This window comes from Dermacentor variabilis, chromosome 1 (genome assembly GCF_050947875.1).
Source record: "Dermacentor variabilis isolate Ectoservices chromosome 1, ASM5094787v1, whole genome shotgun sequence".
NCBI classification, from domain to species: domain Eukaryota; kingdom Metazoa; phylum Arthropoda; class Arachnida; order Ixodida; family Ixodidae; genus Dermacentor; species Dermacentor variabilis.
In genome coordinates this window covers 118698164-118720389 of record NC_134568.1, presented here as the reverse complement: position 1 = coordinate 118720389, position 22226 = coordinate 118698164, and the positions used below count along the sequence as shown (strand labels likewise).

The 22226-nt window shown below is 47.0% G+C and overlaps 1 protein-coding gene across 3 annotated transcripts in view; it reads left to right on the top strand.

Moving 5' to 3' along the window:
* LOC142571896 (uncharacterized) overlaps positions 1-5473 on the top strand; it is a 67739-nt gene extending 62266 nt beyond the window's left edge. For all 3 annotated transcript variants that reach the window (XM_075680584.1, XM_075680603.1, XM_075680593.1), the window contains one exon: positions 5153-5473. In XM_075680584.1, coding sequence (XP_075536699.1) covers positions 5153-5212 — 60 coding nt within the window. In that variant the 3' untranslated portion in view covers positions 5213-5473. The remainder of the gene's footprint in view (positions 1-5152) is intronic.
* Positions 5474-22226: the final 16753 nt, after the last annotated feature.

The window sequence follows — 22226 nt, the reverse complement described above, 5'->3', positions numbered from 1 at the left end:
AACGTCGAGATCTTGTTTATTTTGTCGTTGTGACCCTACTTGGCCTACTTGTATTTATTCTTGTATGGGCTGCCAAAGGAAAGAAACAGAAAGACGGGAGCTGGGGATGGTCACGGCTGCTTTATAGCAGCGTTTACCCCGTCTTCCTCACCACATCTTGTGCGTGCAACGTACGGGTTGTGGGAATAAACTCATGATAACGCAGTTCCGAGCCTGCGCGCCCAACAAAGCATTTGCAAAAAAAGTATCACCGCCGTAAGCGAAATGTAATGAAGGCGCAAAGTGACCTTACCAGAAAAATTATAGCTTAAAACAGACCCAAGAACGATACGCCCCGCTCTCTTTCTTGCGTCTCTCTGCTTTGAGCTACTGTATTTGTATGTTGTTTTTGAGCTATGAACTGACTACTGTAATTGACAACAAGCGCTGCTAAAGCAAGCGGAGTATCCTCAAACCTAGTGCGTCACTTAGCATGAGAATGTTAAGGACAATAAGAACGTTCCACAGGACAAGCACCGCAGTCTCACTGAACACGGCGACGCCTTCCTAGGACCGCCTACGGCCACACCGGCTAGCACGTTAAAGAGACACGCAACTCACTATGTAGCTTCCCTGTGAGGCTTCCGTAGTGCGCCGTAGCTACTCGGCCCTTATCGCCTTTCCACACAACATTTACGACGAAACTGCAAAAAAGTACAACAAATCAAAAATACATAAATGCGTATATACAGAACTGAAGGCAGGCATTTCTGATATTGACTACGACAGACCTAAAACAGATGGTGATATCACTAAAATTAAAGATACACAAGCAGTTACAAAAGCAGACAAATGGAACAAGAACCTAACCCTACACAGATCATAGCAGCCATGATAATGGCGTTTCAATGATGATGAAGCTTTTTTAGGCGTCTTTTAGTTCTGATGGCTAGTTGTTCCACAAGAGTGATCCAGTGCTGTATGCTTAATCTTCTCTTTCCATATACGTTGTGAATTTTTGGCAAGAGAAAGTTCCCTTTGAAGTCATTGCGTGTATAGCAATCGGAGTGTAAAAACTTTGATGACCTCGAAGGGCAGTTACTGATTAAGCTAATTTGAGCCTCTTATTCTTGTAATACATTGAAAGGCAGTATAATTGCAGTATACAGCGGCGTAGATTTAGCATTGTAATAAGAGAACGTCATAAATCGCAATGCTCTCTTTTGAAGAAGTGCAACTGGTTCTATATATGAAACGTACATAGGTATGACCCCAGGATACAATACACTAGGGTAGATGGCTGGGAAATATCCTAAATTGTTCTCAGAGTGGCAGTAAAGGACAAAATAAGCTTTGTTTAATTGTTTACACGGAGAAGTAATATGAGGCTTCCAGTGAAGATGCTGATCTGATGTGACAACCAAGTACTGAATATTGAACGGACGAACTACAGTGGAAACATTGACCAAAAAAAGGGTAGGTCGTAAGCTCTTAACACTTTTCGGCTTCCGTGCGGAAGCCTTGTTCACGGAAAATAAACTGCACTTAATGGGCCTTGAACGAAGGCACCCTGACCATCAGCGAAATGTACTGATGAACTTGAGTTATTTATAGTTCGGCCGAACGCCTGTCCTAGCTTGATGAAATGGATGGTTTGACTACATCTCGTCTGGTCTGGAGGGGGCATGTTGAATGAATGAAACAGTGAGAACGCAGACCAAAGAGGGTAGGTTAAAAACCTTTTAAGAGGTTTCGTACTGAACAGTATTAAATAGAGTAAAAAATAGAGGTTACGCGCTTAAGTACACTATCATTTAGAGAAAGAGAATGACATTATTTTTAAGAGGTATTTTCCACGAAGAAGTAAAGGCAATATACCATTTTTGTTCATAGTTCGCTTATTTGACGGGAACCACTCGTCAACACGTAAAATCTCATTATTAGCATTCTGGAAAGCTTGGTCTGGCGGGGCTAGTGCAGAAAGAAGAACGGTACCGTCTGCATACTTTACAGAAGTCGCTTAAGGCACTGGGAAAATCATTTGCATATAAAGAAATATAAGTCACCCCCAGTACCGAGCCTTCAGGAATACCTATAACTATGCCAAAATGTCGAATTTGGTATCTACGACGGCAACTACCTGTTTTTTGTTACTAAGGTAGCTGCAAAAATAATTGAACAGTTATGCCTGGAAAACCTGTAGCATTCTATAACTTCTGTAACAATATGTCGTTATTCATAGTATCATACGGTTTTCGCACTTCTAGAAAAATCGTCTAGCACAGTTTTTCTGTCGTTCAAGTGTAAATTAACGTAATCAGACAAAGCTAACACTTCCATATTTGTTAACCCTTTATCTCGAAAACCATGGTGACAATGAGTCAGAACAGATTCACGTACAGGAAATACAGTGATGGCGCTTCGCGATTAGCTTTTTTTCCCTTTTTTTTTCAGAAGTGTAACGGTGTTTAGGCAACGTGGATGTGTCTGTTGAGGATGGGGCGCTATCGCTTTAATATATTTAAGGCTACATACACCTACTGTCACCCTGGGACATCCATTATGGGGGATTGGAATAGTAAAGGTAGTTATTTCCATAGCACAGTCGAGAAAACCTTCCCTGTTACCAACGATTTGACAACGGCTAAGCTTACCACGCGTGTTTCTGTCGCCGTGCAATTTGCGGCTGTTGGGCACCAGTAGCTGCGAGTGAGCTCACGGCTTTGACTTGCAGATGAGGCTGTCCTATTTTACTTGCAAGTAGCACGACAAGGGCGAAAATGTGCCGCTTTCAGAGCCTTTGTCCTCCACAGTCTTGTGCCACTGAAGCAATAGCGTCTGGCTTCCTTTGTTTGCTTGGTTTTCCTTTTTTTTTTCTTTGTTGCCATACCATTGCCTTCATTGCACGGCATCCACGTTTTACTTGCTTGCTCCCGCGTGTATCTCTCTGTCTTTTTATGTCTGATGAGCTGCGCAATCCCACTGTTAGCTTCCTTCTGCCAATTACTGTGGATGTAACAAATTGCCCAACTTCCTTCCTGGTGCCAATTAGAGACAGTGTCTTCTTGTAAAGCAGGAATTGTTCTTGGACTACCCGCTTCCCTCGGGTATAGTAAATGGCAGCTAAAGTAGACCGCCAAATCGTGGTTGCGCCAAGCGCTAGCAAATGAACGAATACAGTTTGTAATAAGAAAGTGTTCAGCATGAACTTTTACAAAGTTTGTCACAGAAAGCAAAAATCAATGCAGAGCATGTGTACAATCTACGTGTGCGACCACATTGTTTGATCGACCGGACGCCGCGATGTAACAGTTTTATGAAGACGTAACCAACCTTCGTATAATCGCGCAATTTACGACATGTGGTTCATTGTTGTAGGCAATCGCTATGATCATATATCCTTCCGTTGTTGCGAAATTGGTCTGTTGATCGAGTAGGAGCATCAAAACTACCTTCGTCGAAGGCCAGTGTCAAGACGCGCGCCTCCGCGTTACTTAAGTATATATGAAATATGGCGGCAACTTGCTAATCAATGTTCATATATATATATATATATATATATATATATATATATATATATATATATATGCGAACAACTTAGTGTTGTGTTTTACTGCACTATATATGGCCATAAACTGTTCGAAAATTCTACGTTTTCTCACCCAGTCCGTAAATGTTTGCTGTCTGCTCTGTCTAACCTTAGCGAGATTCCCGCTTTCCGTCCTCAACGCGCGGGGACTGCTTCGTCCTCCCCCCCCTACCTGCCTGTAGGGTAAGAGGCGGGCACCCCAGCTTGGTCGAATAATAAAGTTTTCAATCAGGGCAGTAGCGCACTTCCGTGTGCAGAAGGCGCTCACATTTTTTTTCTTTTATTCCCTTTTTTTATGAGAGAAGATATTTACTGACGGAGGTTCGCACTCGTATTCAAGGACGTACTCATAGTCTATTTAATTTCTTATTTGTTTGTTTATATGTTTGTTTGCTTGCTTGTATGCTTTTCGTTTGTATGTTTGTTTGCTTGCTTGTACGGTTGTTTGTTTGTATGTTTGTTTGCTTCATTGTATGCTTGTTTGTTAGCATGTTTGTTTGCTTGCTTGTATGCTTGTTTGTTTGTATGTTTGTTTGCTTGCTTGTATGCTTGTTTGTATGTTCATTTGCTTGCTTGTATATTCGTTTATATATTTGTTTGCTTGCTTGTATGCTTGTTCGTTTCTATGTTTGGTTGGTTGGTTGCTCGCTTGTTTGCTTGTTTATTTATTTATGTGTTTGTGTGTTCAGTTATGTGTTTGTATGTGTGCGTTTGCGTGTGTGTGTGTTTGTTTGTTTGTCACAGCTCCCTGAGCGCGGCTCACCGCGTAACTTGAAATGACGGGAAATGATACAGAGACCACATTAATATATAAAGCAAGCATCAATACGGGATTCGAAGAAAAAAAAGAAGCATATCATATAATCTTTAAACAAGTACCAAATACTCACTCTAGGAAAAAAGGAAAACATCATATCACGTTAATTAGCAAGCCTCAAATACTGAATTTAGAAAAGGAAATTACTGTAGGGAGCAAAAGACATCGTAGGAAACGATGGGACAACATAGTCCGTTAAGCGATTTCATCCGGAAAATGTGCGCATTCGGAATTCGGAAGCGCTTGTAATTTTCTCTTACGGCAGTTTCTTCAATTCTATTTTCTCTCGCTCTCTCCCAGCAGCATTACTTGCCTCGATCGCCGAGTTCCCCATCACGTGACGCCCCGAGTAAAGGCCCCTGGGCGCGTCGACCGCATGATCTGTACGCCGCGTGTGCATCTATGGCGCGCCGCCGACGGAAGTCTAACAGTGCATCACAGAGTTATCTGGGCACACATCGCTAACAATTCTTCTCAAGCAACAAAGGAGCTTGCCACTTCGTCAAATCAGCGTATCTATCACCTATAACAAAAGCCGTTAGCGGATGTCGCACTCTCCTACATAGATAGAGAGAGAAAGACAGATAAGTAGGGAAATGCATGTAAGTTAACCAGGCTGATCCGGGTTGGCTACCATGCATGCACTAGGAAAGTGAGAAAGGGGACTTGAAAGATAAGAAGTTAGTAGTAGACACGCGCGCACGCACACACACGTTAAAACGTTCTTAAGTTTTCAACTAACTCACGACGTGCTATCTCTTTTACAGCCCGACTACCTGGAGGAATGGAAAAGGGCCAGCGGAACCTGTGGTGTTAAGACGTCTTAGGGATGCGACTTCATTCGACGGCAGCCAACCGGGACGTGTTCTCGAGCCTAGCCGTTTCGGGAAACCGCTCTCTTGAGCACGTATACAGCTTGTAGCGCGCGGCATTTCAGTTCCCGCGCGCCGGCTACGGAGAACTGCCCCAGCGAGCGATTGTCTGTACCCTAGGAGCGTGGTTTCCCGCGAGGACGGCCCAGACACCAACCCCGAAATACGGCTGGCCAGGCGAGGCATCGTCGCCGACTACTATTTCACCGCTTCGAGCGATAGGAAAAAGAAATAACAATAATAAGCATAGAAAAAAATTAAATTGTGATATGTGAAACTCTTGTCGGCTTTTTCTGCGCAGTGACAAGCTGCAAGGTAACCTTCCGTTCAAACACACAAATGCCGACTTTGCATTGAGTGCGCTGGAACGCCCGCACGTTGGCAACAAGAGGAGCAGTTTTAGAAAGCTGGAGAGGGGACTGTAGACAAGCGGTCCATCTGCCGTGCTATCCAAACAACCTCGCCTCATCCCGGTGCAGAACATGCTTATATATGTAAGGGCCTTCCTGTCGCACCGCACGGCCATCATTGGCCTAACAACTGAATACTGGTATATATAAGCGCAATCCCAAGACGGGACAGAAGATAGACACAGAATCACAGGACAAGCGCTAATTCGCAACTAAATTTTATTCTGAAGACTTCGCCTACTTAGTACAAACAGACCAGCATTGCGCAAGCGCACTGCCCATCAAGCCAACCAATGCATCATATCAAGAAGCGTACAGATTACAGCATAATTTCTAAAAACTGCTTTTTTTTGCTACGCAAAACAACTGACGCATCGCTATAGTACAGGTACTTGTTTTCTTTCTAATATCATATGACTCCATTATTTCTCTGGCCAAAGCATTGCCACTCTTGCCTAGAATTCGAATAGCGGAAAGAATTGGCTCACAGGGACAGGACCTACAAGGCATAGGCAAACGAAAATTAGCTTTGTTAGCTGCAAAGCGCTCATGTTCCCGCACCCGATTGTTGACGCATCGGCCGGTTTGTTCGATGTATACCTTTCCGCACTTAAGCGGGATCTCGTACACAAACGCCAACGGCGCATGTGACATAGGGCGCGGTATGCTTCTTTCCGCAGGCAGGTTTTCACGGAGGTGCCGAAAGGCGTGGGCACAACCCAGCAAGTTTTCATGGCGCAGAAAAGACAATAGACACTTCGTACCTTTTTGCCGCATTCTTCAAGTTGCGCGCAACCCTGTGAACGTAGAGCACCACTTTCGGCTTTCTTGTTCGTATAACCTGCCGAGGCCATTTTCAACCCCTCAGTTTTTGAAGGGGGGTCTCGGACACAGCTGTCAAAATCGAACGAGGGAAGCCAGCCGCCTGTAGGCGCTCAATTTGGCAAGTGAAGTTATCCTGAGCCAGGTGAGCACAAGACATCGCCAGCACCGACTCAAGACATTGTGTTGCCATCACTCGTTTTACCGCCTTACCATGTGCTGAATCAAACGGCAAGAGTTCTTTACGAGCTTGCCGAGAGTATTTCCAGGAAATGTGCAGCCCACTAAAACAACATGTTAATATCTAAAAACTGCAAGGTGTCATTGTCAAGAAGTTCATGAGTAAAGCCTTTTCCATGCAGTCTAAATAGGCTTAAAATTTCATCAACAACACAGGCACTCGTCTGGAAGGTATTAGTGTTTAAAATCACGAGAAAGTCATCTACATATCTAAAAACTCTCAGCACCTTTTCGGTGTCTAAAAGGTTATTCAAGTCGCGGTTAATGGAAGCGAAAACAATATTACTAAAAGTAAGGGCAACACAGGATCCAATACAAATCCCCTTTCGCTGGATATACACATCGTTGTCAAAAGAAACAAAAGTTGAGCATAGGTAAAGCTCCAATAAAACTAGAAAATTGTCAACAGATATCCCTGCAGAATTCTGAAAAGCCATGTCGCCATTTTCTGTTATACAAGAGCGTACCGCAGGCAACGGGACGGCATGTGGTACTGAGTAAAACAGGTCTTCAATATCTATGGAAAACGCGAACCTACAAGAATCAAGTGAACCTAAAAAAGTTGTCACTTCTGTAGAATTTCTAATAGGGTTAAGGTCATCAATGACCAGAACATTTTGGTGTTTTAACAAAAAATGGCTGAGCTGCTGCTGCCAGGTACCCTTCTCACTTACAATGCTCCTAAAGGGCAAACCCAATTTATGCGTTTTAACGCTAAAGATACAGTAAGTGATGAAGGCTTACAGTCGATAATAGACTTCTCCAACCTACAAAGTTCCATATCCTGACACAAGGAAACAGCTTTTGTCTTCACCTTGGATATACTCGCTCTCGAAGGTGCGAAGTTCTTGCTTAGCGCGTCAGCAGCTTTTTTGGCAAACGTAGCTGTTGGCATCACCACAAATCCGCCGTCTTTATCCGCTTGTAAAAGGCGTAAGTCCTTTTCCTTGCAGTATTTTACAACGGTGCTGATTTTATCTTTAGTTCTTAAATGGGAACGTTTAACTGTCTTCAGTAAGCTATCAGTTAACACCATCCAAAAGGCACCTTTCCTGGTCTTTATTCTCCGCTTTACCGGCCACACGTCTGTTGAGCGTAAGAAGCTCATGCGCATGCAACCTCGGTTGAAAGCTAAACTTAGCACCTTTCTTGCGGGTCTTGGCGACGTCTTGTGGAAGATGCACATCTCCAATCACGGTAAGGTGACCAGGCTTCGGTTTCGTCCTTCCAGATCCTTTAGGCAGGCGACGAACGAGGCACTGCCACTGGAACTCCGTTGTCTGGGCCGCTAATCTCTTGGAGTTGTCAAAGGAGACTTCCCCGACACTTCCTGTATTGGACGCGCCACACACACACCGCTCGTAGCCAGTCGTATCAGAGGCGAACTTGTCTGCATAACTCCGACTTGAGGATGCGACATATCCTTTTTGCACGTCCAATCGAAGGCTGTATGTTTCCAAAGAGAGCAACCACTTCCGTCGGAACAACCCCCTTACGCAAGCAAAACGACAGAAATCTTGCACGACAAGTAGACTGGGCAATGTGGCTGATGATGGCATAAGGCTGGACTGAAGTAGGCAAAGCATGTATAGAAGGGCCCACAGCAGAATAAATGTACGTTAACAAAATTTGTTGCTGGGCTAGTTGGCTCATGCTTAACAACTGAATACTGGTAAGCGCAATTCCAAGACGGGTTGTGCCCACGCATTTATGGATCTCCGAGGAAACCTGCCTGTGGAAAGAAGCATACCGTGCCCTATGTCACATGCGCCGTTGGCGTTTGTGTACGAGATCCCGCTCAAGTGCGGAAAGGTATATATCCGACAAATCGTCCGATGCGTCAACGATCGAGCGCACTGGGAACATGAGCGCTCTTTAGCTAACAAAGCTTCTTATCATTTGCCTATGTATTGTAGGTCCTGTCCCTGTGAGCCAATTCTTTCCGGTATTCGGATTCTAGGCAGGAATGACAATGTTTTGGCCAGAGAAATCATGGAGGTATATCATATTAGAAAGAAAAAAAGTGCCTGTATTAGCGATACGTCGGTGGTTCTGAGTAGCAAAGAAAAGCAGTTCTTAGCAATTATGCTGTAATCTGTACGCTTCCTGATATGATGCATTGGTTGGCTTGATGGGAAGTACGCTTGCGTGATCCTGGTCTGCTGTGTACTTAAGTAGGCGAAGTCTTCAGAATAAAACTTAGTTGCAATTTAGCGCTTGTCCTGTGATTCTGTGTCTATCTTCTGTCCCGTCTTGGAATTGCGCTTAGCAGTATTCAGTTGTTAAGCATGAACCAACTAGCCCAGCAACAAATCTTATTTACCATCATTGGGCTGGGCGCGCGCTCCGATCGGATGCCGTACGCCTCACGGGCTCGGTAATCTCTCCTACCCTATTCCACATAGCTATGTCAAAACTACAACCCCTACTCTAAGAAGTTACCAGCTTCCGGCATGCTATATTTATGTAGACGACATCACCCTCTGGGCCACACGGGGGTCGAGTGGCACAATACAGCACGCTCTCCAGGCGGCTCATGGTTACGTCGCCGCTGGCGTCCTCGCCTGCGCCGCGGACAAATCAGAGCTACAATATTCGTCTATCTTCGTAGGGGAGGTTCTACCCCGGCCCTGTCACCACTATGCCACTTCATGGTCACCATATCCCTCGTGTAAACCTCCTACGCATCCTTCGCCACTACATACAATCGGATGACAGAGCCACTCACACTATTCACCTTCTACATCGGCAAATCTCTCAAATAGCATAGCCAGACGGACGTTCTACTTAATACGGCCGTCAAAGCGGCCGTCCTAAGTAGAACGGCTGCCTTCTCGTGCGTCCGCCCAGCGCCTACTTCTATTAGGCGTCCGCAACCCCATCACGAAGCTATTCGAGGCCCAGCCTATCGGGTAGCTGCAACGCCTCCAGCGCACCCGCCATGAGCTGCGTCATTCTTGCTCAACTAGGCGATTCCGTCCGTATACCCTATACCCTCTCAGCCCCTTCAGTATCGGCTGCATCCCGACCTACGAGCAGTGATTCAAGTCGCATCCATCCCCAGAAACATGCACCCGGGGCGTCACGCCGTACACCGCCGTGCACGGGCTGAGGCCCTGGCAGGTGTCTTGGGTTATGGCAACTCAGGCGCCCCAGTTTTGTACACCGACGCGGCCCGGTATCCCGACAGCAGCGCCATGTGTCTAGCCGTAGTTGAGGACACGGATGCTCTTCGAGTTTCGGGCACACGCCCCCTCACCGACAGTGGTCAGGTGGAGGAAGGAGCAGTTGCACTAGCCATCGCATACGCATTCATTCTTCCCGTCACCTGCAAATCATATCACCACTATCACCGATTCCCAAGCTGCGTGCCGCGCCTACACACAGGGGCTAATGACACCCTATACCCAACACATCCTAGCCACCATTCCCTCCACCGCGTGCCCCGCGGTGCGAGTCGTCGTCAGGACTCCTGGGCATGCCTCTTTCTACGGGAATGAACGCGCTCACGCGTATACGCCCGAAAGCTGACCGGCCGGGCGCCCGTGCAGGAGATGCCCCGTACAGAAGACGCACTGCTCACAATAAATAGGACCGCTGCACCTACCCGCCGCCCCAACCTCCCCTCGACCGGGCGGCCGCCCCCCGTTTCCTGGCGTCAACTAGAAATTAACTCATTTCCCTGCCTCCACATCTTGCACCTCCTCCACCACACCCTGTGCCCCTCGTACTGTCCGCATTGTGGGGCTTGCCCTACGGTCAGGCACGTACCCAGGATTTTTTTTTCGGGGGGGGGGCAACCCAAGGTAACTTCTAGAAAATGAGGGGGGGGGGGTACTTTACTGCTACAAATGTGAATAACGTCCACCATTCGCCATAAAAACGCGTAAACCCACAAAAGAGAAATGTAATAAGGTGTATTTTACAGGATCGAACGCCTGTGCGATACACCTCTCCTTTATTTGGCAAACAAGGAACTACGTCAAATAGACTTGCGCAGGAAAGAAGCGCAGGAAAAACACTGCCAAGGGGATTTAATCGGGACATTCTGCCATTTTCTTCGATGCGTGACGTAGACGCGACTCAAATAAAATGGCGCTGATGGCCCGATTTTGCTTTCGTAACGTGACGCCAACTTGACGTTCTGCCTAAGAAACTGAAATGAAGGCACTGAACGTAAGGTTCTCGGTAAAGCAAAGCAGTCTTCCTCGACAGTAAAAATAAAGTAGCTAGCTCAAAGCGCATGATTATTGGGTCGAAAACGCTTCTCACTTCCGTCGTCTGCTTCGTACAAGCTGTCGTCTGCTTCATTAGCTCGGATGCGTGTCCCCGGGAAATGGAATGAGTCATTCGGATTCCTCCGGTCCATGCCAGTTGAAGCACACCGGACAGTGCAATGCCGCACTGCTCTAGCCGCCCCTCAAGGGAGTGATAGTCACTCCTGTCGTTTACCCGTACCTTGTTGAATTTCCTCACGTTGACATTTAGAGCACTGGGCAGAAATCGCATTGCGTCAGCATGATCAACGGCCAACGTAATGCTCTTTATTATTTAGACAGTCGGATTCCCCCGGTTCATGCCAGTAAAAGCGCACTGGAGAGCGCAAAGCCGCACTACTCTAGCCATGGTCAACGGCCCTCGCAATGCTTTGTTCTCTATCTATCTATCTATCTATCTATCTATCTATCTATCTATCTATCTATCTATCTATCTATCTATCTATCTATCTATCTATCTATCTATCTATCTATCTATCTATCTATCTATCTCTTGCTTTCTTTGTTTCCTTCTTTCTTCCTTCCTTTGTTCTTTCCTTCATTCCACCTTTCTCTCTCTCTTTATTTTTCTTTCCCTCTTTCTTCTGTATTCTCATTTGTACAAGTGTTAAGAGGCAGGCAGAGACTGGCCTCGTAAGGGTGTGTTGGCGCCAACGCTCTTGTTTTCTTCCTTGAGACAACATACGCGACCTACCAGTGGTGATCCGCGCACGTTCTAGGCCACGTTATCACTATCTCGTGAAACGTAAGTGACTCAGCCCGACTCGGCTGGCTGAGAAAGGCCGAATATCACCGACAGCGTTGCGGGCGCCAGAGATATCCACTAGCGTGACGCAAGCGCCGTCGCTGCCATCTCTTGTTCACTTTGCTGGTTACTCGCATCGCGGGAGGAAACTTCAAGGCGCCGCCTTACGTACATTTCTTTTTATAAATTAAAGAGACGCCGTTGTCATAACTTTTGATTGTGCGAAAAGGCATTAATATTGATTACAATACAAACACAGTAGTAAAAAGTGGACAACGTTGCAAAAAGTTTGCCATGTTCAACCAATATTATTTTGTATAAACGCGTTCTTTTAAGAAATAATGGCCCAAAACACAAATGCCAACACCACCCGAGAGCGATGCAAATACTATGAGCACGCGTTATGGACAAAAAGATTTTCATGGCGCCAAACGACAGGGAATATGTGGCGATTCGCATTCCTCTCGGTCGCCATTGCATATGGCTGCTCATTAACGTAATTCGTGCTGCTCGTCGCAGCATAAATTACGGCGGAAAATGTCTGCAATGACGGCCCAGCGCAACGTCACGCAACGTCAAACTGACGTTTACGAAACGGTCCTTCCTGTGACGCTCCCCACGGCATATTCCTTCAGCCAATCAACAAGCTGGCATGGCGTATATCTTGGATCGCCACCACATATTCGCGAAATTGCAGATGCATTGCACTGGCTTCTGTACGCTACCGCTCACTTTCTTTTTGAAGCGCTAACGTCGCAATATAGCCGCCAAGGACCAAAAAAAAAAAATGTATTAGTCGATAAAATTTGCAACTCCACGTCACGTTTCGTCATCTTGATGAAAACGCAAAATTGCATTTTGCAAAACTTCCGTTTCCCGGCACAAATTTCAAGGCACGTGAGCTCTTCACAGCCAATCAGAGTCACCATGGCGGATAATGGCGGCCATGCAGCCGCCATGCGTGTTTAGAATAGCGCCCAAGAACAAAAAGCCAAAGTGTAAAATAAATATTACTTCAGTAGAATACAACTAAAAAAACAGCAGTTGGCAACCAAGGCACAAACCGTGCGGAATTCCGCACGGTTTGTGCGGAGTTCTCTGTTCTACTGTTCTCTACTTCCTTTTTCTGTTCTACTTCCTTTTTAAATAAAAAGATGTTGATCCATAAATATTTTTATAAACAACGGTTCAATTTGTTAATTTTAGCTTTCACTTCGTATTACTTCGCCAGCCAATCACAGAAGCAAGCAAAATCGTTGTCATGCGCCCTTTTCGAAATGGCGTCGTACTTTAAACCTCCGGAGCGTCTGAAGAGTTCTTGAAGAGTCTTTTCATCGGCGGAAGCAATGAGGTGTGCGACAGACATGGACAAAGTATATGGAGTCTGAGCATTTAGCTCTTCAAAAGTCTGCGGTGCAGTTCATTTCGCTGCTAAACCCGTTTTACTCATGAAACTTCACTGCCAACTGAATTCAAACTTGACAATAGATAGTTGCAGCAAAACAAGCATGTTATTTCAGTTCAATAAAGAATAGGCCTTGGACATTCCACTCTAATAGGCAAGGCAAAAGGTATAAAATTACTCGCTAATAATTTCATTTTTGCGGTTACCGCCTTATTTGGATAAAAGGAAAAGTTTGAAGTACGAATTATTTGCAGCCTCGCAGAGGAACAATGGCTGGCGGTTATGAGGGCGTGGGTGGGGCTCCACTGCAGACTTAATTTCTATCCGACTATATAGGAGTGTTTTTTTTAATTAGCTCTGGAAAAATTATAGAAAAATATATATTTGGGGAACAATCACAGTTCTTTTGCATCCCTCGTTTATGCTCTATGAAGTGAAGTGCCACAACCGGCTCGTATTGTTATTTGGAAAGTTACCTAACGATGCGTGGCTGCCAGTGCCGTACAACCGCGTAGGGCGCAGGACGGTACGATTCTAGACGTACTACGCCAACCACTGAAGGTTAGAAAAACACCTACATAAGTACAGCAGAGAAGTGGCTACGTTAGGCGGCTCGAATGATAACTGTAGAAGCGCCATTCAGAACACACGGAACTGTTCTCTACTTCCTTTATCTGTTCTACTTCCTTTTTAAGTAAAAAGATGTTGATCCATAAATATTTTTATAAACAACGGTTCAATTTCTTAATTTTAGCTTTCCCTTCTTGTTTGGCTGTTGCCTTGGTGTCTCCCTCAGTAGATCACCTCATTTCTCAACTCCTTGCGACTCTTGTTTCCATTTGGCAACGCTGCACGAAAAGAACTCCACAATTAGAGAAAAGCCAGAAGACTTAACAGGTAACAGTCATATTTCCTATGAGTTTAAGGGTCATTGCAGGGTTTGATGACGGACGCTGTCTCATATTATTTTATTTTCAACCTTATCTAACCCATATCGCAGGTATATGGTTCCGAGAATCTGTCAGCGTCGCGGCGAGCCGTTACTCGAGGAGATAAGGAAACAAAAGGAAAAGTTAAACGCAGTTGGCGTTTTCTCTGGCCGTAACTCGTTCCACGTGCGTACAGACAAGCTGACCACGAACCGAATCCATTTCCTGGTCCCTGGATAAGTCTAAACAAAGAAGGTTGAACTAACGAAGCAACAGCGATGCGCGTGACCTTCGAAAAGAAGGTGACAACTGAATGCATCTCGAGTTAATCGCGCGGGCACCGAATCGATGAGGAAACTGGCCTTCAGACCCCAGGAGATGCCGATAACAACCGCCATCCAAAAGGAGTGAAAAAGACAGAAAAACGTTGATCGCCGAATAGCTGTCAAGTTTCAACATTGATTTGGCGGCGATTTACGAATGTGTGGGAGAAGTGGTGGCGTAAGCGGGGAGGGGGGGGGGGGAGTATGGGTCTTAATTTGGGGGGGGGGGTAGGGGGGGGGGGTCCCGGGCCCCCCCGGGCCGCCCCTTGGGTACGTGCCTGCCTACGGTGTACGATTCTACATGAGAATGTCCACATCCCCCGGCCGTCCCATCCCTCCCTAACCCACACCTTAACCGGCGGGAGCAGGAAAACCTGATCCTGCGGACTCGTCGCGTGACCGTTGGCAATGGGGCCCTGCATGACTGAGGGCTCCACCCGAAGGAAGACGCACTGCTGGTAATGACTTAATAAATGTTTATTCTGTCTCTCTCTCTCTCTGCAGTTCGGAACTATTGCTAGTGTGACCATTTAATTTCTACAGTCCACATAAGTTATTCACTTATTTCGGCAATCATCTTCGATGTATGTGCAACATCTTTCATTTCAGAAATGAACTCTCGCCGTCAAGCACATGCCCACGATTGCCTCAAAGGCCGGCAAGGTGTTGAAATTCGTATTTTGAGATTGCAACATCAGGTGCGCTGGCATACTTATCGCTAGGCTTACTTATAATTTCAGCCTTGATGATCTCACGAGCGTTATAGCTGGGACATGTGCTTCAACACCATGCAGTGCGCTGATGAAATATCAAAGCTACGAGGCTGCTATAGAGAGCCTTCCTGGCTATTCTCCAAGTAAGATGTTGCGTAGTCGAGCGCAATGAGCGTGTAAGTAGCCTAATTTGAATAACATCTTGTACTTGGCGACATGCTGTCGATAAATATAAGTGCATTTTGTGATGCCATTTCACTTCTTTCTTTTATTTTTATTTTTTTCTTTTTGTGGTGATGAGAAATACGCCCGCGTTGAATCACGGGCACCTAAACTATGCCTCTACGTACAAGTGGCGTACGTTCTTGTATTTAATCGCACACACTGCACGTAGGCTCCACGCCTGCTACACATAATTCCAAGCTTTACACAGGTCTTCAGAACTGCGTAACATTTAACGCATAATACACAACAACCCGTATCGCTAACCGCTCACATCGCGCGCGGTAATGGAAGCGTGTGTCGCGCATAGACTATTTTTTTATTTGACATGAAAATGGATGTAATGCTTGTACTCATGCCTCACTTCAAGTCATAAGGCTTCATAGCTTTCCCTATAGCAGCCCGCGCAGAATGCTATAGTAGTGCGGTGAAACTCGGGCATGAGCACAGCCGACAACGCCTCCCCAAAGAACCGCCACGCGGCCGATTCCTGTAATCTGCTGCGGTGCCCGCTTGAGTTTTACTATGCCCTTTTACGGAATACCGGATGGCAGCAGCACTGACAGCGTCATATCATGACGATTTGTTAACCTACAACATGCTACGAACGTTTTTGCGTTACACGGTGTCTTTGGCGAAAGGAACAAAAAGATGGAATCCCCATAAGCCACTGAGTGTTGACGCTTATGCACCAGCTGCGGCAGGTGGAACGTGATCACTATAATTTTAGTTTTGCGTTTTGCGTGCTCTAGCTAGTTCATTTGATTAAACTTTTTTTAATGCCCTCACGGATTGCAGACATTACACATGACAGGAAATGATGGTGGTTACAGAGCAACGCACGCAGCAACAGCAACAATAAACTTTGCACAGTTGGATCATCTGCACGTTTCAAAATTTTTACGAAGTACTCGGCTTCACAAAACGGGGACACCAGCGACCCACATCTCCGGTATTCTGTAAACGGTAATACCTCACAGACAGGTGAAAGCTATCCCATGTACCGCCCCGTGTATTCCACATAACATTTGCTGCGGGATAACGTATCCAGAGTGTATACGTTGGTGGCCCCCCCCCCCCCCCCCCCATGGGTGACATTCCAAATATCTTCTTTATTAGCCTCCTTCACCAAACTACACGTGCGAGAATTCTTGTGGTGGGGGGCGAATAACTACCATGCTGAATGCTAGTGTCACACCTACCAGCCATCATCTTTATGGCGGTCTGGTGCCTCGTGAACACAGCCGCGGGATGGCGCGCAGGGCAAGATGCTGTCAGTATTGGTGTGCTCTAACCTACTGGGCGATTTTCGGGTGTTTATATGCCGCGGCACGCTTAAGTTTAGAAACGTTTAGCGGAAATACCCTAAGCACTAATATATAGCTGCACTGCAAGCTTATTGGAAAGTACTGCTGCGGATTTTCGTCATGAAAAGAGAGCAAAGATAAAGGCAAACACGTGGTATACACGTGAGTGGCTGTAATGCGATATGATTATCACATATATCAGGACTGCACTATCTACGTCTACAGCTGCAGAGCTTGCGGCTCTCCGCGGTGCGCTTCGCGTGATCAACAAAGAGAGTCCTGTGAAATGGGCAGTCTTCTGCGATTTCAAGGCTGACCTTACAATGTATACAGTCATTTCTCCGACATGGAACTCACGATCAACTGACATGCGGAATTGTGGAACTCATCCATCACTTGAAAGAATGAGTGAGTGAGTGAACGAACTTTATTGGAGGTCCGGCGAGGGACGCGAACACGTAGCGCACCCGGCTAATCCCACGTCGGGACCGGCAGGTCTAGCCCACTGGCCCACTCGCGTGCACGCCGGACAGTCTAGAGCGGGGCTACGCAGAAGCGAATCCCACTCCACCTTGCTCCACCTGAACTCCACTCCACCTGAACTTGGGGTATGTCGACCCGCACTCCCAGAGCATGTGTGCTAGAGTGGAGGTCTGCCCGCAGGACGTGCAGGCGCCGTCGCGATATGCATATCATCATCATCATCATCATCATCATCATCATCATCATCATCATCATCATCATCAGCCTAGTTACGCCCACTGCAGGGCAAAGGCCTCTCCCATACTTCTCCAACTACCCCGGTCATGTACTAATTGTGCCCATGTTGTCCCTGCAAATGTCTTAATGTCATCCGCCCACCTAACTTTCTGCCACCCCCTGCTACGCTTCCCTTCCCTTGGAATCCAGTCCGTAACCCTTAATGACCATCGGTTATCTTCCCTCCTCATTACATGTCCGACCCATGCCCATTTCTTTTTCTTGATTTCAACTAAGATGTCATTTACCCGCGTTTGTTCCCTCACCCAATCTGCTCTTTTCTTATCCCTTAACGTTACACCCATCATTCTTCTTTCCATAGCTCGTTGCGTCGTCCTCAATTTCAGCAGAACCCTTTTCGTAAGCCTCCAGGTTTCTGCCCCATATGTGAGTACTGGTAACACACAGCTGTTATACACTTTCCTTATGAGGCATAGTGGCAACCTGCTGTTCATGATTTGAGAATGCCTGCCAAACGCACCCCAGCCCATTCTTATTCTTCTGGTTATTTCAGTCTCATGATCCGGATCCGTGGTCACTACCTGCCCGAAGTAGATGTATTCCCTTACCACTTCCAGTGCCTCGCTACCTATCGTAAACTGCTGTTCTCTTCCGAGACTGTTAAACATTACTTTAGTTTTCTGCAGATTAATTTTCAGACCCACCCTTCTGCTTTGCCTCTCCAGGTCAGTGAGCATGCATTGCAATTGGTCTCCTGAGTTACTAAGCAAGGCAATATCATCAGCGAATCGCAAGTTGCTAAGTTATTCTCCATCAACTTTTATCCCCAATTCTTCCCACTCCAGGTCTCTGAATACCTCCTGTAAACATGCTGTGAATAGCATTGGAGCGATCGTATCTCCCTGTCTGACGCCTTTCTTTATTGGGATTTTGTTGCTTTCTTTGTGGAGGACTACGGTGGCTGTGGAGCCGCTATAGATATCTTTCAGTATGTTTACATACGGCTCGTCTACACCCTGATTCCGTAATGCCTCCATGACTGCTGAGGTTTCGACTGAATCAAACGCTTTCTCGTAATCAATGAAAGCTATATATAAGGGTTGGTTATATTCTGCACATTTCTCTGTCACTTGATTGATAGTGTGAATATGGTCTATTGTTGAGTAGCCTTTACGGAATCCTGCCTGGTCCTTTGCTTGACAGAAGTCTAAGGTGTTCCTGATTCTATTTGCGATTACCTTAGTAAATAGTTTGTAGGCAACGGACAGTAAGCTGATCGGTCTATAATTTTTCAAGTCTTTGGCGTCCCCTTTCTTATGGATTAGGATTATGTTAGCGTTCTTCCAAGATTCCGGTACGCTCGAGGTCACGAGGCATTGCGTATACAGGGTGGCAAGTTTCTCTAGAACAATCTGTCCACCATCCTTCAACAAATCTGTTGTTACCTGATCCTCCCCAGCTGCCTTCCGCCTTTGCATATCTCCCAAGGCTTTCTTTACTTCTTCCGGCGTTACCTTTGGGATTTCGAATTCCTCTGGACTAATCTCTCTTCCATTATCGTCGAGGGTGCCACTGGTACTGTATAAATCTCTATAGAACTCCTCAGCCACTCGAACTATCTCATCCATATTAGTAACGATATTGCCGGCTTTGTCTCTTAACGCAAACATCTGATTCTTGCCTATTCCTAGTTTCTTCTTCACTGCTTTTAGGCTTCCTCCGTTCCTGAGAGCCTGTTCAATTCTATCCATATTATAGTTCCTTATGTCCGCTATCTTACGCTTGTTGATTAACTTAGAAAGTTCTGCCAGTTCTATTCTAGCTGTAGGGTTAGAGGCTTTCATACATTGGCGTTTCTTGATCAGATCTTTCGTCTCCTGCGATAGCTTACTGGTTTCCTGTCTAATGGCGTTACCACCGACTTCTATTGCGCACTCCTTAATGATGCCCATAAGATTGTCGTTCATTGCTTCAACACTAAGGTCCTCTTCCTGAGTTAAAGCCGAATACCTGTTCTGTAGCTTGATCTGGAATTCCTCTATTTTCCTTCTTACCGCTAGCTCATTAATCGGCTTCTTATGTACCAGTTTCTTCCGTTCCCTCCTCAGGTCTAGGCTAATTCGAGTTCTTACCATCCTGTGGTCACTGCAGCGCACCTTGCCGAGCACGTCCACATCTTGTATGATGCCAGGGTTAGCGCAGCGTATGAAGTCTATTTCATTTCTAGTCTCGCCGTTCGGGCTCCTCCACGTCCACTTTCGGCTATCCCGCTTGCGGAAGAAGGTATTCATTATCCTGATATTATTCTGTTCCGCAAACTCTACTAATAACTCTCCCCTGCTATTCCTAGTGCCTATGCCATATTCCCCCACTGCCTTGTCTCCAGCCTGCTTCTTGCCTACCTTGGCATTAAAGTCGCCCATTAGTATAGTGTATTTTGTTTTGACTTTACCCATCGCCGATTCCACGTCTTCATAAAAGCTTTCGACTTCCTGGTCATCATGACTGCATGTAGGGGCATAGACTTGTACTACCTTCAATTTGCACCTCTTATTAAGTTTCACAACAAGACCTGCCACCCTCTCGTTAATGCTATAGAATTCCTGTATGTTACCAGCTATTTCCTTATTAATCAGGAATCCGACTCCTAGTTCTCGTCTCTCAGCTAAGCCCCGGTAGCACAGTACGTGCCCGCTTTTTAGCACTGTATATGCTTCTTTTGTCCTCCTAACCTCATTGAGCCCTATTATATCCCATTTACTACCCTCTAATTTCTCCAATAACACTGCTAGACTCGCCTCACTAGATAACGTTCTAACGTTAAACGTTGCCAGGTTCAGATTCCAATGGCGGCCTGTCCGGAGCCATATACATGTACGTGGGGATAAACTTCGTGTAGAACGGCCAGACACGGATATGTGCCAGTCTGTAACAGTCTAAGAGAAACGGCTTGCGCCCTATTCAACTTGGTGTAAGGGGATGGAAAGACCCTTCTAGACATGTAGAATTTCATAACCTCGTTGTGAGTAGCGGCAGCGCCCCTGTGGCCGTGGGGGGAGGGGAGTCGGCATCCTTAAAGAGGAAGCGCAGTCGGTGAGGTCACGCGCAGCCTCGTGAGCAGACTCATTGAGGCTCGGGGGAGCACCCTCGACCGACCCTACGTGAGCGGAAAACCAGTGAATCGAATGATGCGTGAGAGCATACGGACACAAGACGCTAAGAAGATGAGCAGCTTGCTCGGCGATGCAACCCTTCTAAAAAGCTCTAACTGCGTTTGCACTACCTCCAACTGCCGGTGCTGTGGTATTCACCCGTCTACGCTTCCGCATATGCTGTGGGAGTGCCCAGCACAGTACACACACATTAACACCACGACCGTCTCGTCGAGGTTGCATGACGCTCTGCCGAGCTCCGCCCTCGACGACCAAACCTGGGCGACCCAGCACGCCCGTGAGGCGGCGGCGAGACAAGCCCTCGACGTCCCCTCATGGGAGGCTTAGGCCCGGCCATCATAAAGTGCTAGTTTTACAATAAAAATGTATCCCCCCCCCCCCGTTTTGAAATCGCTATAAATCAGCCTAGCAGGGCGAGGGCGATGGCGGCTTGCTCGGCGACTTCGGGGTCTGAAGTGCGAATCGAGGCGCTTCACGACGACGGCAAAGCATGAGACGACGGCAAAGGTCTTCCCATCGCTGTACTCCGCGGCGTCGACGAAGCTTTCTCTGATGTCTTGTTGCTTGATCTGTTGAGGATCGCTGCTGCTCTGGCCTTGCGTCTGTTCTCGTTGTCGACGGAATGGACGTTTCGGGGCACGCGGGCCACTTCGAACTTCTCTCGAATGCACCTAGGGATCGGGGTACTGACCATCGGGAATCCCGCAGGGTGGTAACCCAGCTTTTCGAGGATGCGTTCACTTGCCGCGCCTTCGCACTGTGCACAAATGGCTCAGAGCGGAGCGAGACAAGCTCAACGCTCTCATCCGCAAAGTAGTCAAAAGGGCTCTCGGGCTACCCATCAGAACCCATACCGAGGATCTCCTCAAGCTGGGGGTACATAACACCGCGCTCGCTTGACCACTGACCACCACTAGTGGTCAGGCGAGCGAGTTACACGCGTTCTTGGGCTTCGGCATTCTCCTCGGCGGTGTTATGTACCCCCAGCTTGTGGAGATCCTCGGTATGGGTTCTGATGGGTAGCCTGAGAGCCCTTTTGACTACTTTGCGGATGAGAGCATTGAGCTTGTCTCGCTCCGCTCTGAGCCAGTTGTGCATAGTGCGAAGGCGTTGATCAGCCTAAGGAGATTGTTTTCCTTCATTCCTCGGTGTCTGTTTGTGATTCTGCGAACGAGGTGGAAAGCGTTGTCCGTCTTTGCAATGATCTTGCGGAGAGCCGTTGCGAAGAGCCGTTGCAGAGAGCCTTTCCGTTCCCCGCCGTTGGATTCCGCAAACATGCCCAGGACCCGAATGACGTCGACCCTCGGTATCACCCCTTCCTTCCCCCGCGTCAAAAGTGCGAAGACTGATGCTTTCGGAGACCGGCTTCCAATCTTCGGGTCTGCCTCCCCTCTCTTTTCTGTAAAGCAGAAGCTCTGACTTGGCGGGGTAGCATCGAAGTCCCGTGGGGCGGAGATGCTCCTCGATCACGTCGATCGCCTCCTTCACGGCTTCTTCGACTCTGCCCTCGCAGCCGCCGGAGCACCAGATGGTGATGTCGCCGGCGTAGGTTATGTGCTGATAACGGCGCCCTGAGGAGTGCCCCGTCCTCCGAGTACCACACCTTCAAAGCGGAAGTCTCCAATGCGAAGCTGGACCTTCCTGTCCGTTAGAAAAGAGCTGTACGTAGCTGTGGAATCTGGA